General features: G+C 38.5%; 1 protein-coding gene across 1 annotated transcript in view; it reads left to right on the top strand.

Annotated features, from left to right (window-relative positions):
- The window catches only part of Glrb (glycine receptor beta), a 68190-nt gene extending 54774 nt beyond the window's left edge, over window positions 1-13416 (top strand). The window contains exons 7-9 of the mRNA XM_059264750.1: window positions 1510-1662; window positions 5326-5618; window positions 12685-13416. Of these exons, the coding sequence (XP_059120733.1) occupies window positions 1510-1662; window positions 5326-5618; window positions 12685-12981 (743 nt within the window). The 3' untranslated portion in view covers window positions 12982-13416. The remainder of the gene's footprint in view (window positions 1-1509; window positions 1663-5325; window positions 5619-12684) is intronic.
- The last annotated feature ends 2174 nt before the right edge of the window (window positions 13417-15590 follow it).

Genomic DNA, 15590 nt, shown 5'->3' with positions numbered 1-15590 from the left:
CTAGTTAGTGTTTGGAAGTTCTAGAATGATATTCTGCATTTGTCCCAGCATAAGGAAATAAAAATCCTTTTCCCAGGTAGAAATTTGTGAGCTTTGGCATGCAGAAAGGAAGAGGGTAAAGAGATGCCATCTTCCCTGTGGTGATATTTTATTTGTATGTTAATAAATAAAGCTTGCCCAGAGATCAGGGGGGGAAAGGCCAGCCATTTTAAGTAAACAAGGAGTCAGGCAGCACACGCCCTTAATCCCTTAACCGGTAGGATCTCTGTGTGTTCAAGGTCACACTAGGTAGCAGAACCAAGCATGGTGACACACACCTTTAATCCCAGTACCAGCCATAGAGACCATAGAGATAGACGAAAAGTGACAGAGCTGTGTAAGAAGAGGAAATGAGGTAGCTGGGCTAAAATAGCCAATGGGAAGGCAGAACAGCAAGGCAATAAAGGCGTGGGTAGACAGGAAGTAACTTGCATTTGGAAGCTTCAGAGTTGGTGAGGTAAAGTTGGCTGGTGGCTTTCCCTATTTCCCTGATCTAAGGCTTTCACCCCTATATTTGACTCCATGTTTTTTATTTAATGAGACCATTTAGAAATTCGTCTACACTTCACACTTCACAGCCCTTGTGCAGTCACTAGAAGTTTTTTTTTTTTTTTTTTTTTAAATTTTTATTTTGCAATACAATTCAGTTGTACATATCAGCCACGGATTCCCTTGTTCTCCCCCCTCCCGCCCCCTCACCTTTCCCCCAGCCCAACCCCCCATTCCCACCTCCTCCAGGGCAAAGCCTTACCCGCGGACTGAGATCAACCTGGTAGACTCAGTCCAGGCAGGTCCAGTCCCCTCCTCCCAGGCCGAGCCAAGCGATCCTGCATAGGCCCCAGGTTTCAAACAGCCAACTCATGCAATGATCACAGGACCCGGTCCCACTGCCTGGATGCCTCCCAAACAGATCAAGCCAATCGACTGTCTCACCCATTCAGAGGGACAGTTAATTGGCTTCCTTGGTCTCCCTTGGTCTCTGCTTACTTGAATGCTTACTTAAAGTTCTCAGGGTTACCTATGCCTCTGAGCTCTTGCCGACTGGCACCTTTTTCCAGAATGTGGCTCACATGTCTGAGAGTTAGGCCGACAAGATTCAATCTAAGAGTGTTTCCTCTTAGAATAACCTGCTGCCTTGATTCAGGCCTGGTTTAACACAGGCTAACCTTCTGTGCTAATGCCACTGTGGAGGGAAAGTTGAAGGGTCACAGACTCTCACACAGATTTAAAGCCTAGACCTGCCACAGAGCAACATGTGAGCTCTGCTCCTCAGTATCATGGTGAGGTGATGGAGGTCAGGAAAGCATGTCCCACCCCCTTTATAAAACGTCACCAACTAAGGAAAAACCCTTTGCATTGTTTACTTTCTGAAATTTCCAGGGGTAGATGTGTTCTGTGCCTTGCAGGTCTTTATGGCATGATTCCGTGTGGGTATAACCCTCATACCTGTCGCTTCTCTGCCTTTGACAGGCTACTACACTTGCGTGGAGGTCATCTTCACACTGCGAAGACAGGTTGGATTCTACATGATGGGTGTTTATGCACCAACCCTGCTGATTGTCGTCCTTTCCTGGCTCTCCTTCTGGATCAACCCTGATGCCAGTGCTGCCAGGGTGCCCCTGGGTAAGCCTCCCTGCTTCTCTGCCACCTTGACAGTAGGGCCTGGCTGAGCATCCTACCCTGAAAATGTGAGGCTCCAAATGTTCCAAATGCAATAAGTAGAAAATTACACACCTTTTCACTTCTGGGAGAGCATAGTAAAAATACCATGTATTAAAAATGAGTAAACTATCCTCAGGCTTCCTGTTTAAGGTGTACATGTATATAAAATATATATGAGTATTTTTGGACTTGGGTCCTATCATTAAGACATCATATAAAATATATACAAATAATTCAAAGTGTAAAATCTCTGAAATTGGAAGCATTTGTGGTCAAAGCATTTCAAAGAAAAGGGATACTAAACTGTGCCCTTATATGCTGAGTGCATTACCAACTACTTTGAAACAGGGAGTTTAGAAGTGATGACTGCCTGTTATTTTGAGGGAGGCTTCCTTCAGTATTTGACACACGCTGAACTATATTTTCTCAGTGTTTATGCAATTACATGTTTATTGTCCTGTTCTGAGAATTTTTCAGGAGTTGATTTATTCTGTTTCCAGTAAGTACTTATTGACTGGATATATTCATGCACCACTAAAATATGAAATCGTCAGTAATGCCAAAGTTCAAAACAAATAATCATTTTGGTGGAAATTATTTTAAATAATGTGCATCTCAGGCTCAGAGGAGATGAAATCATGCATTACTTACTTCATATTTCATCAGTAATGTCTGCATGTGTGATGGTGTGTACCACATAACCTACATGTATAGCAGGCTTTCCCATATAGATCTGTGTAGATACACTATCATGGTCACACAATGAAAAGGCCACTTGATGATACACTTTGTCCAAGTATATTTTCATCTTTAAATGGCATCTCAGTGTCATAAGACAATCTATTATTAAGAAAATCACTAGGTAGTGCCATTCAAGTGTTGTTTCTCTGTAGCTGGAGAGTTTCTCTCCAGGTCCCACCAAGCCTCCACAGTCCCGCAGCCCACTTATAAAATAAACACACAGATGCTTATATTATTTAAACTGTTTGGCCTAATGGCTCAGGCTTCTAGCTAGCTGTTCTTATATCTTAAATTAACCCATTTCTATTAATCTATAAGTTGCCACGTGGCTCGTGGCTTACTGGTATCTTAACATCTTCTTATGGTAGCAGCTTGCAGAATCTCTCTGTCTTAGCCTTCCACTTTCCAGACCTCTCTTCGCTGCTTGTCCTGCCTATACCTCCTGTCTGACTACTGGCCAATCAGCGTTTTATTTATTAATCAATTATCCACAGTATTTCTCTTTCCTTTTAATTTTCATGTACTACAAGTTTTTATTTTAAGACGTGATAAAGAAAAACAACTATCTAGTTATTTGCAAATTGTGTTTGTTTAAAGATTCATAGGTATTTGCTCCAGCTAGAGGTGAAGGTCAGTGGTAAAGAACATGCCTTGTGCCAGGTGGCAGTGGCTCATGCCTTTAATCCCAGCACTCAGGAGGGAGGCAGAACCAGGCGGATCTCTGTGAGTTCAAGGCCAGCCTGGTCTACAGAGCAAGATCCAGGACAGGCACCAAAACTACACAGAAAACCATGTCTAAAAAAAAAAAAAAAAGAACATGCCTTGCATATGTGTAGTAGTCTTGGGTTATATCCTAAGTAACCTCTGTTTTCCCTTCACAAAACAGTGTTTTGTGAGAAAATAATCAAGAACTCTTTCTGTAAAGAAAGTAGGTAAATGTCAAAATATAAACATTAGTGCCATCAGAGTTTGTCTAGGGATGTTTGAGAATTTTCCATTTTGTGTGCTTTGTGAATCTCACCAGGACCTCACCATAGGAAAAGCTCTGGTATACATGGCCTTCCAAGTGATGGCCTGCTAAGTTTAGGTTTTGTTTTTCCTTCAAAAAGCTTTTGTGTGTATCTCATTATGAAATTATTGAAGGGAATTAATGAAATACCAAGTTTTACACACACACATATGTATATCCTAGAGGTTATGTATATGTAAATTTAATATATATATATATATAATAAATATGTACTACATTTAGTATTAATATTAGTATTATATTTTTATATGTAATAGTATATATCTATATTCATTACAGTTACTAACTATATATTCTTATATGGCTGACAAGGCACTTTTGGATATTTAAATTTATCCAACATGTATTTGTTTTGTGGTGACTATTTGTTGGATACCAAGAAGATGGTAATGTAGTCATAAAAATGAACAGCAATTGTTAGTAAGATAGATTAAAAACATCTTAGCTTTAATGCATTTATATTTCCTTGCAAGGAAGCAGACACCAAATAAGTATAGTGATTTAAGGGAGAGCAACATGCTTGTCAGATAAAAGCCTTTAGAAGAGGTAATTCTGACTAAAGAAAGAAAGTGAAGGAATGAAATGAATTCATATTGTTACTAAGAGAGAGGAAAACATGGACTTGAGTCTTAATCATTAGCAATAGTAAGGCCTGATCCCTGGACATCTTTTAGTGCTCTCTGTTGTTAAGGTTTTTACCCAAACCAAACAGGAAGCTCTTGAAGGCTTTTTATGATTAGACTCCAATTTTGATCAGTTATAACTTTAATCATTGCCTAATTTACTGTGGACTGACTGATGAGGGAAAGGTAGAAACAAGGAGAGCAGTTAAGAAGATGCTCGTGGGAACAATTGACAGTCATTTAGGGCAATAAATGATAGTATTCTAGATTTTCATGTTAATATTCTACTTAGAGGTCAAAAACCATTGGGACCTATGCTAACTCCTTAACATACAACTCACAAATGTTTTGCCTGAAATAGTTAGACACCAATCAAATAATTGTTCCAAAAGGTGGTGAGGTTCTAAGCAAAACAATAACAAAAAGAAACAAACAAAACCAACAAATACGTGGACTCACTGTGTCCACTGTAGCTGATAGTATCTCTCTGATGACATCACTGGAGGTTTCTTTAGTCATAGTGTGTTCTGTGTCTATGCCAGCAAGTTATATTTCACCACATCACTCCTGATGATAGAAAGAGAGGAAGGAAGAGGAGGAAGAGTGATATAGAGATGAGAAAGACACCTGTTATTGCACCAATTCATCTTTTGTGCTCCATGATTACCTAAATTGTCATACATTATATAAATTCAATTACCTTATGTTGATTACATGTGTGTTTATATATAATGCTGACTTTCCATCTGAAGTTAGTATTGGCTATAGCATTTCTTTAGTATTCCTTTTCTGAGATTTTCTTTCTGAAATGAACAGGAAGGCTCTAGTCTTGTTCATGGGTGAAAATTCCTCCTACAAATAAAATCTCTCTTTATATAAAAAAAAAAAGCTGCAAAATCAAACAACCAGTCTAATCACAATGCTTTGTTATTCCCTCAGAGACACTGTTGAATGATTCTTGATATCACTCAAATAAGGTTCACATTGTGCTTCCAAACCTTGGCTTAAATTCACTTATTTTTAAAATGGTATTATTTACAAACATTTTCCATCCACAATTACTACTTCACATAGTACCATATATTTTTTTTTCCAGTCTTAGATCTTTACAGACACCTAAGGGTTGCGTCCTGTCTATTGACAGTCATCAGAGAGCAGTTTTAGTGAATGACCAATGGTTGTAAAGCGTTTCGCAGGTATTAACACATCTGATTGGCCTTCTGTTGCTAGGCATCTTCTCAGTGCTCAGTTTGGCCTCAGAGTGCACCACACTTGCAGCGGAGCTTCCCAAAGTGTCCTACGTGAAGGCGCTGGATGTGTGGCTCATTGCCTGTCTGCTCTTCGGGTTTGCTTCCCTGGTGGAGTATGCTGTTGTCCAGGTGATGTTGAACAATCCCAAAAGGGTTGAAGCCGAAAAGGCCAGAATCGCCAAGGCTGAGCAAGCAGATGGGAAAGGTGGAAATGCAGCAAAGAAGAATACTGTGAATGGCACGGGGACTCCTGTTCATATCAGCACTTTGCAGGTAAGACCGGAATGAACCATGGAAGTGGGTCGCCCATCCTCTTCTGTGCCAGGAAAGAGACACTGTGAGAAAGAAATGGTGGGACTGGCATTTATTTTCTATAGATGAAAAGAGTTCAGCATACGTTTTTGGAAGTGTTTACAGAAAACACATAAGACATGTCAAAGACTACCTAGGAAAATCTGGTATCTTAAAAATTTGAAAACTTTCCACTGAGTTTAAAATCACAGCTGCACTTTGGTGCTCGTCACTGAACGGGGAGAAGTTCTCAGAATGTATGCTTCCCTATCGGTCCTCATTTGATAAGCTTTAATAAGAAGCCGCGGGACTTATGGGGCTGAACAGGCCTTCATCCAGCTGAGACTTGGAAGAGTCATGCTGTTGGCTGGCGAATCTCGTTTTCCCACTGAGTTAGGCAGCTTCCCATAGTTTGTCAGCTATAGCTAGATGACTGGCCCTCAGGGAATCTCTACACACTGTTAAGGGGCTCTGTCTAGCCCAGCCATCATGGCTAGAGAAGGACTGGATGGGCTTTCTCCCCTTAGCCCTGATTTGTCACATATCATGGGCTTAAGAGCAACTGGCTGCTTAACAAATTAACTGTGTGCACTCACCCACGGAGTCCTGCTTGATGTTCACTCTTTAGAACTAGAAAAGTCAGCCAGAAGGCCATTTATGTGGAGCAAAAGGCTATAGACTCTACAGGAGACCAGTAGCTCTAGCCATCCCACAGCTGTGAACACTGCCTATTCTGCTCATGTTCTGGCCCCATGGGGCACTATGCGTTGACTCCCACTGCCCTCCTGCCTGGAATTCTAGAAAACATGCTACACATGGAATTTTTGGAGAGAATAGCAAACTAATTCTTCCTATTTTGCATATCTGTGGCTGTTTTTGTTTTGCCCCTTTTTGTCTTTTTAAGTCGGTGCACTAATTTTCAAAGCTTAAAACTCCAAAGCTCTGCCTATCCATAGCTTCCACATTGAGAGAAGCTTCTTTATGCCATGTGACCTTTTTATGCTGTATCACTGCTCCTGGAGGAGAAATGCTTCATCAAGGCAGTGTCATGACTTAAGTCCATCCTTTGCCGTAACCCCCTATTCTCCATCAACCACATCTGTAACATATGTGAAACAAGTTTCATATAGATGGCAGAATTGTATAGACTTTACTCCACTAATCTCTTAAGTTTTAATTGGTTGTATTGAGCTGTTAAATTATTTTATAATGATTGGTACTTTGAGACCTCCATATTCGTTTGTTTTTGCTTCTTATTAATTTTTTTTTCTGTTTTCTGCTTCCTACATTCACATGGGATACTAAGAAAGTTACAGAATCCCATCTTGAACTTTCTATATTTTATGTGTATGTATGCCTTTATAATGGCTTTAGATATTATATTATGGCTTTAATGGCTGATTAAGATATTATATTATGAAGATACAACTTATTATGATCTAAAGATTGCATCATCTTACTAGTTTGTTGTTCAAATTGGATAATGTCTTCTTTAGAGTTTGTTGTTCACCAACCCTTTCCTCTGACTGCAGTTTCTCATTTGCTAGTGTGCATGCATGTGTGCATGTGTGTGTTTGTGTGTGCATGTGTGTATGTGTGTGTATGTATGTGTGCATGTGTGTGTGTTTACTGTAGTCTTTCTTATACCCTAGTGGTCCAAAGTTATGTTTCATTGTTTTTTATTTCTATAGAACTCCTTTATTCACTATTTTCGGTGGTGTGCTGGTAAACTCTGTTTTCTACCTTCTGAGAGTGCTTGTTTTATTCTTGGCTTCTTATGGTTGTTCTCTTTGGTTATAGGACTATAGGGTAGCAGTTAGCTTCATTTAGCACATAACAAGTATGATGACACTTTCTTCTGCCCTTATGCTTTTCCAGGGGAACTAAACATTCCAATTCTTTTTCAAATAGGTAATGAAACTCATCTAGATTTCAATACGATTGCCTTCTTTAGAATTAAAAGGCAGTGTCTTTAGACCTCACCCTTCTTCGATTGATTCTTCATCTGTTCTTCCTTGCATTCTCCCATTTATCTAGCCATGATTTGTATGACTTTTCACTAACTTTTCAGGTTCAAACTTCCACTTGTTAAGTATGTATGTATTTTCTTGTGGAAATTCCTATTTCTTACTAAGATAGTCTAGGCTTTTCACTGGCATATTGATAATAGCTCTCTGAAGTGGTTTTTATCATGGATGCTTTAGTATTATTCCTAATTTTTTAAGATTTGGCATTTATCGCTTTTTCTCATTCAGTTTGAGATACTCCATAGAATGGCTGCCAAATCCTAGACATTTCATATTATGACACTCTGAATCATGTTTAAAGCTCTGTTTTAGTGGTTTTGCCTGTCCTAGCAGGGGCAGGGAGTGTCTTGACACATTACTGTCTTGAGGGAGTAGAAGTCTGGGTTCCACATCGGTAAGGGAAGGCTCATTTCTCCTACTCCTACTGGGTAGAGACAGTGTGTGTGTGTGTGTGTGTGTGTGTGTGTGTGTGTGTGTGTGTGTGTGTGTGTGTGTTGGGGGGTGTCAGGTTTTTTGGTTTTTTTTTTTTCGGTCCATAGACACAGCATGTGGGAATCCTGTGACTGCTTGGCTTTCACTCACCACAGGCTTCTAAGGTATCACTCCTGTGTGGAGGAAGAGTATCTGTCAGGTTTAATATATGCTTGCTACTAGTCTGCACCTAAACAGGTAGTTCACTGTGTTACTGATGTTCAGAAAAGAGAGTCCTGGCCATCAATGGACTTGTCTCCCACCATGTCTGTGGGGATGTAGACCTTATTACAGAAAGATGGCAGCTCCCACATCTTTTGTTGGTGTGTCTAAAAAAGATTTTTCTGTGTCATTTGACTGGAATAGGTAATAGGTCATTGGCCCAATATTCTCTGCATCATTGGGTTGTTCCTTCTTGGGCATTTCTTTAGACAGAGCAGGCTCCTTTGGAGGCTTTTTGTCTGAATATATATGTGTGTGTGTGTGTGTATGTGTGTGTGTGTGTGTGTGTGTGTGTGTGTGTGAGAGAGAGAGAGAGAGAGAGAGAGAGAGAGAGAGAGAGAGAGAGAGAGAGACCACCACCTTCAGCTCCAAATCAGAATCATGTAAGGCAAAAGAAAATGAAAGAGTTTGTTACCATGTGTGACTCCCTGGGTTTAGAAGCTCAGGGTCTGCCTCTGTCCTGAACCTTTATAGTGGTCCTTATCATGATAGTCTTCTTCCTTCTCCTCCTTTCCTCTTCCTCCTGCCCTCCCTTCTTCCTTCCTTCTTCCCTTATTAGCATTTCCTTCTTTAAGTATGTCTTCTCCTTTCCAGACCACTATTCATTTCTATGCCTCCAGCTGCTGCTTCTCTTAAAGTCTTTTGAATATAAAACCCAGGGTTTCCATGGAACTGAGTGGGAGGAAAAGAAGATGGAGTCTGCTCTCTTCCCCTCCTGGAACCAGAGGTCCATTGTGTTCTCCAAACTGTCTGTCTTTACTTCTTCTGCACCTCACCTGACTCAGATGATTAAAGATGGCTGTCAGTACACTACTATGCTTTTCTTGCCTTTCCTCTCTTTATTCACTTTTTATCTGTCACCCCACTGGTCTATATTTTCCAGCGTGGCCCCGATGTTAGCCTGCTGAGAGCTGTGTTTAGAGGTCAAGGACACCATAAGTGCTTTGACGCTTTTCTTACTTTCATTATGCACCGAGAAAACCGTTTTTCAGAGAAATTGCAGTTCCCTTTCCCAGCATTTTACCTTAGTCTTGTTGCCATCCAAGCTTCAGAAGCTCCTGGCACTGAGCAGAATTAGGAGACTGTAGGATATGCTTCTGCACATTGAGGTTTCCTTCAGGAAGACTAAAAAGCTCCTTTGCTCCTGATGCATGCATTTATTTCTCAATTTCAGAAATGCAAACAGGGGCACTGGGACTCCCACACTGTGGGGAGATATGCACATTGCATCTTGAAACCGCAGTGGACTGCTATTCAGTTGTCAGTTCTCTGCCAATGTCAAACGTCCTGCCATTCATCCCCCTGTCTGTGTTGAGCATCCTGCCATTGTCATCCCCCTGTTTGTGTTGAGCATCCTGACATTGTCATCCCCCTGTCTATGTTGAGCATCCTGACATTGTCATCCCCCGTCTGTATTGAGCATCCTGACATTGTCATCCCCCTGTCTGTGTTGAGCATCCTGACATTGTCATCCCCCTGTTTGTGTTGAGCATCCTGCCATTGTCATCCCCCGTCTGTGTTGAGCATCCTGACATTGTCATCCCCATGTCTGTGTTGAGCATCCTGACATTGTCATCCCCCTGTTTGTGTTGAGCATCCTGCCATTGTCATCCCCCTGTCTGTGTTGAGCATCCTGCCATTGTCATCTCCCTGTTTGTGTTGAGCATCCTGCCATTGTCATCCCCCTGTTTGTGTTGAGCATCCTGCCATTGTCATCCCCCTGTCTGTGTTGAGCATCCTGCCATTGTCATCCCCCTGTCTGTGTTGAGCATCCTGCCATTGTCATCCCCCTGTCTGTGTTGAGCATCCTGCCATTGTCATCCCCCTGTTTGTGTTGAGCATCCTGCCATTGTCATCCCCCTGTTTGTGTTGAGCATCCTGACATTGTCATCCCCCTGTCTGTATTGAGCATCCTGCCATTGTCATCCCCCTGTTTGTGTTGAGCATCCTGCCATTGTCATCCCCCTGTTTGTGTTGAGCATCCTGCCATTGTCATCCCCCTGTTTGTGTTGAGCATCCTGACATTGTCATCCCCCTGTTTGTGTTGAGCATCCTGCCATTGTCATCCCCCATCTGTGTTAAGCACCCTGCCATTCCATTGTCATCCCCCTGTCTGTTTTGAGCATCCTGACATTCCATTGTCATCCCTCTGTCTGCATTGAGCATCCTGACATTCATTCCATTGTCATCCCTCTGTTTGTGTTGAGCATCCTGACATTCCATTGTCATCCCTCTGTCAATAACATGTGATTCCAAATAGGTTATTATTAATATTCCCACCAAGTTTACAATAATTTATAATTGGTAAGTTCACAAATTTAGTACATATTAACATATGAAATAAAATATAAATAGAAAAAATATTAACTCTTACCTTTTGAACTCAGGACTTTTATGAAAAAATACATACGGAATTACGGCTTTAGATTCATAATCCACTTGTTTCAACATATTTTACTTTTCAAAACACAACAAATTTCCAACTAATTTCAGTCAGATGATATGTCACTAATTTTTACTCTAAATAACAAGAGAATCATAATAAAATTAGAATTATAGAAAACTTAAAGGTTACTTTAAAAAATAATAGTGTGCTTCCTAAGGAATAGTATGACTAACATCACAAAAACTCTAGTCCAGTTTTCAGTAGGAGAGTTTTTAGGAAACATAATTGTGACCTTTATGCAAAATCATGTTTTTATCTACAGACCTGGCTCCGGGCTCCTCTCCATAAAAACAAAAAAGTTGGTGCTGTCTTAGCCAGTTTTCAATATTTTGGTAATTAATGTATCTTATATGTTTTTCTTTTCATTCAATAAAAACTGTAGCACACCCTCTGTTGTTACTACAATTCTTTTCCTAACACTTAGCACTTGCCATGTGGAATGGTTTTATGAATAAAAGATAAAACAGGCCCCATGCCCACAATTTCCAATAATTTCATAAACAAAAGCTGATGAATGATCATGGGAGCAGTTTCTTTATGGTAAAGATGTGCTTTAAAAATTAGCATTGATTTTGATTCAGTAAAATCTGTCCAAATTCTTTCCTCTGAACATCTTTTTATCATCTATAGAAGATATCTTATCTTCAGTTCTAGAAGTTTATACAAAATTATTTGCTTTTACATAAAGCACAAACAAAACCTTTGAGTTTAAATTTGCAAATATTACATTTTTATCAGCAGGTTTTTGTTGTTCTTCCTGGCAACTTTATCTTTATGCGGCCTCATTTCTGTTATCAGCACTTTGCAGAAGTGACAGTGTATGCCATGAGAGTAAATGAGATTGTGGAAAGAAACAATGGAAAAGTGATGAATTCAAGGTTCGAACAGCCAAATTAGGAATGTGTTGGTTAGGATGACTATCTTACTTATGTGGTTCATTTCCTGACTTACGAAATTGTAGCTGTTGCAGGTGTCATTTTATTATAAAATCTTCTGTCTTGTTATATATGCATTTTATTTAATAATGAGTTCAAAACAACAAAGAAAGTGTGTGTAAAACCTCTAATTAATGGAACAAAAAGAGACCCTCCAACTAGTGGGTGAGCCATGATTTGTTGAAGGAACCTTGAGAATTCTTCATAGGAGGGAACCTGATCATACTCCTTCAGCTGTGTCATAGTGAATCCCTTTTCTAGAGCACGTGTGGTACACATGCACTTGTCCTGAACATGAGAGACATGTAAAATGTCATAGAGTTTCCAATGAATTATGTGTGGGAGAGTGGCAGCTTCTGGGAATCCTTTTTCATGTGATTGTTATAATACTGAAGTTATGCTTTCCTGGCTGATGTGCTTAGATATAAAGCAATCTGGACTTTTTTTTGGCTATGATTCAGAGGCTGACAGTCTCACTGCAGGACAAAAGGCTCCACCATTTATTAATCAGCAATTCTCTTCAGAAAAAGGACAGCAAAGATGAAGGTACCAAATTAACACTTAGAGTAATATTTTCTGCACACACACCCCATATTGGACCAAGGAAAGATTTTTATTTTTTAGTATTTAAATTGAGAAAAATCTTACAACCCCAATAGTAACCTAAATCAATGTTGATTCATGCTTTATTTCTAAGTATAAAATAAAAAAAAAGTTCATTCAATGCTATGAGCCTTGTTATTTGGGCAAAATATCAGCCTTCTGAAATGTTTAATAATTTCTGAAATGTTTAATGATTTCTGAAATGTTTAATCTGTCTGGTGGAATCATCAGTTGACTTTTATCCCTGCTAATGTGTAATATCAATTTTAAAATATCTTTTTGAAGAGATGTGGTATTTATAACTCTAAAAATTCTATTACACCATGTTTCATTTCTGTGCTTAGGTTGGTGAGACCAGATGCAAAAAAGTTTGTACTTCCAAGTCTGATCTGAGATCCAATGACTTCAGCATTGTTGGAAGCTTACCAAGAGATTTTGAGTTATCCAATTATGACTGCTATGGGAAACCCATTGAAGTCAACAATGGACTTGGGAAATCCCAGGCTAAGAACAACAAGAAGCCTCCGCCTCCCAAGCCTGTCATCCCCACAGCAGCCAAGCGAATTGACCTTTATGCGAGAGCCCTGTTTCCTTTCTGTTTCTTGTTCTTCAATGTCATATATTGGTCTATATATTTATGATAAACCATTTCCATTTGTATGAAATACAATACCATTTCATTGTGACCAATGCAATTCATAATTGCTGATCTATGAAAACTTTACATTTTCATAGCAATATATCGCATTTTGGATGCCAGTCAATTATAATAAAATACAGCACCTTACTTTTGAATGGCAGCATGATCTTGTAACGTCTCTGCTCCAATCATGAAATAGATAGGTATATAGATGTATGTATATTGAGCATAGTGCTTTAGGAATCAATGAAAAATAAGCATACTACATAATCTACATAATGTGCTCTTCAGCTACTGTAACTCTGTAACTGCAAATACTTCAGATAACCCTGATGAAAACATGATGTGCACGCTGACTCCTGTTCTGGTGACCATTCTAATGTATGTAGTATCTTACTTTCCCTTCCTTGTAACTTTCAAAGAAAGCCATCTTCTTCTTAAATAATTTTCAATAGTATTATTACAGATTAAGCAAGATTGTATGACATATTGTTTAAAGTTTTTAAGAGAGGTAGATCAGTAACAGTTACACAGGCTCACTGAGAAATTAAATAAAAAATATACATTTATAAAATCAGCTTATTTTTAAGTGTGCTTGTGTTGTCAAAATGCCAGATAATAGATCAGTAAGTGCTTTTGAAGCAAAGAGAAATATGGGATAGTATAAATGCAGACTGAATTCTGGCATCTGACAAAATACATACAAATAAATGATAGACGTACTAATTAAATATTTTGGATAAAATAAATTATTTAATCCACCTTAAAATCTAAATCTATTTTCATGCCTTTCATTTGTTGATATGGAGAGCATTAAGCCTAAGCCTTAAGAAAAGTTGCACACATTTCTGATGTGAACGGAGTGGTGACATGTGGTTTCACATCGCTGTCAGACTCTAAGAGGAGCTGTTAACATTAACTTGAACTGGAAAAATTGTAATCAATGAAGGACTTAGCTTATTTGTTTTATTAAGATGCTTCTGTATTTCAAGTAATAGCCAACTGTTTGGGGGATTTGTTTTTTTTTAATTTATATGAATGTACTTGGATATGTTAAAAAACAATGATTTAGTAAATAGCGACTTTTATTTAAATTTTAGACTTCAATTTTTCTTCTTGCTAAAAATCTAGACATTGGGGGCTGACTGACTTTATCTTGTTCCTATCTGAAAACAACCCCTAAGCCTTGTCTTCTAAGACCCTGTTCTCTAACAGTGTCACAGTGTCACAGTGTAACTGTTTATTTCTGTCTCAGCTAAAATTGGAGCTACTAGCAACTAATGTAATATAAACATAAGACCACAAAAGTATTTTACATTATTTGGAGCGCTTTTGTTCTTGTTGATGGTTTGTATGGCCAATTCATAATATAATACATTAAAAATATTATTTGTGCAATTACCATATGCAAATTCACTGTGATTTGATTCATTGAAGATTTTTAACTTAAAATATCCTCAATCGTTGTGAACTTTTTAAATGGTATATAGACTAATCCTCTATAGCCTTTCAGTACAATTTAGTTATGAAAGCATGACCATCTGAATAATTTTAAAATGTCATGAGTAAAACTGCTGATGAAATATTACTTTAATGGGATGACAATGGGGAAAAATACCTTGAACATATATCATTTTAAAAAATCTGCTTGTAATGATATTTTATTACATTTGTTTTTATAAGTTTGTTTCATATTAGGACCTTTGATCTAGGGTTTTAGAAGACGTCTTACAGTGAAGGCAGTGTCATTATATAGAAATATATTGGTGAAAGTAGTGAAAATTATTTACTTCATGTATTTCAACATAATAGTCTCCTAATGTCAGACCATATCTTCAGTCTACAGTCTCTCTCCACTATTTATTTTGGAACTAAATATGTTGATGTTTTATAAATCACATACATCTGTTTAGGATAGGCACATGGCATTGCTTTCCTTGCCTTTTTCTATTCTTCCCCTTCCCGGGGTCAATGTGGTGGGATCCCAACCAAAACCTAATTTTAGGTGTTTCCACCCTCTGTTTGACTTGAATATAAAAATATTTTAACATAATAGTATGCAAAATAAATGATATTTAACCTCACATTATTGGATTTTTTACATTATATGTACAGGATTCTTTCCAGGTGAAGACACACTTATAGTCATGTATCTAAATTCTGCCTCCTCTTATTAGGGTGACTTTTTTAAAATGTGAAAATTAAGTTGCTCTTTTTCTAATACAAAACAGTATTACAGTAGTTATTTGTGTATGGATATGGCTGTTTATGAGAGATGGAGTAAACACAAAGTGAACTTGCTGACTTGGAAAACAGATGTGTAAACTTTGCTTTGCTTCCTCACAGGTTTCTGCTAAAAGATACTAATGCATATTTTCACCATAACCGGCTCATGCTCGCATAGAGCCAGTTACTACCCAATTTCATGTCGTTGACCTGTTTCTTTTAAACTTTTTTTTTCACTTGACATCGTTTCAGAATATTCCAAAGAACTTGAGAAATTACAGAGAATTCCTGTGTCCCCTTGATCTAAAGTCTGCAAGTACTCTTTTCTCAAACACCCGTCACTATGTGTGCATAAGAAGCTGCTTTTTTAAAACTTGAAGGGCA

The sequence above is a fragment of the Peromyscus eremicus genome, chromosome 6 (genome assembly GCF_949786415.1).
Source record: "Peromyscus eremicus chromosome 6, PerEre_H2_v1, whole genome shotgun sequence".
In the NCBI taxonomy this organism is placed as follows: Eukaryota; Metazoa; Chordata; class Mammalia; order Rodentia; family Cricetidae; genus Peromyscus; species Peromyscus eremicus.
The sequence above is the reverse complement of the archived record's forward strand: the minus strand, read 5'-3'. Positions and strand labels throughout refer to the sequence as shown.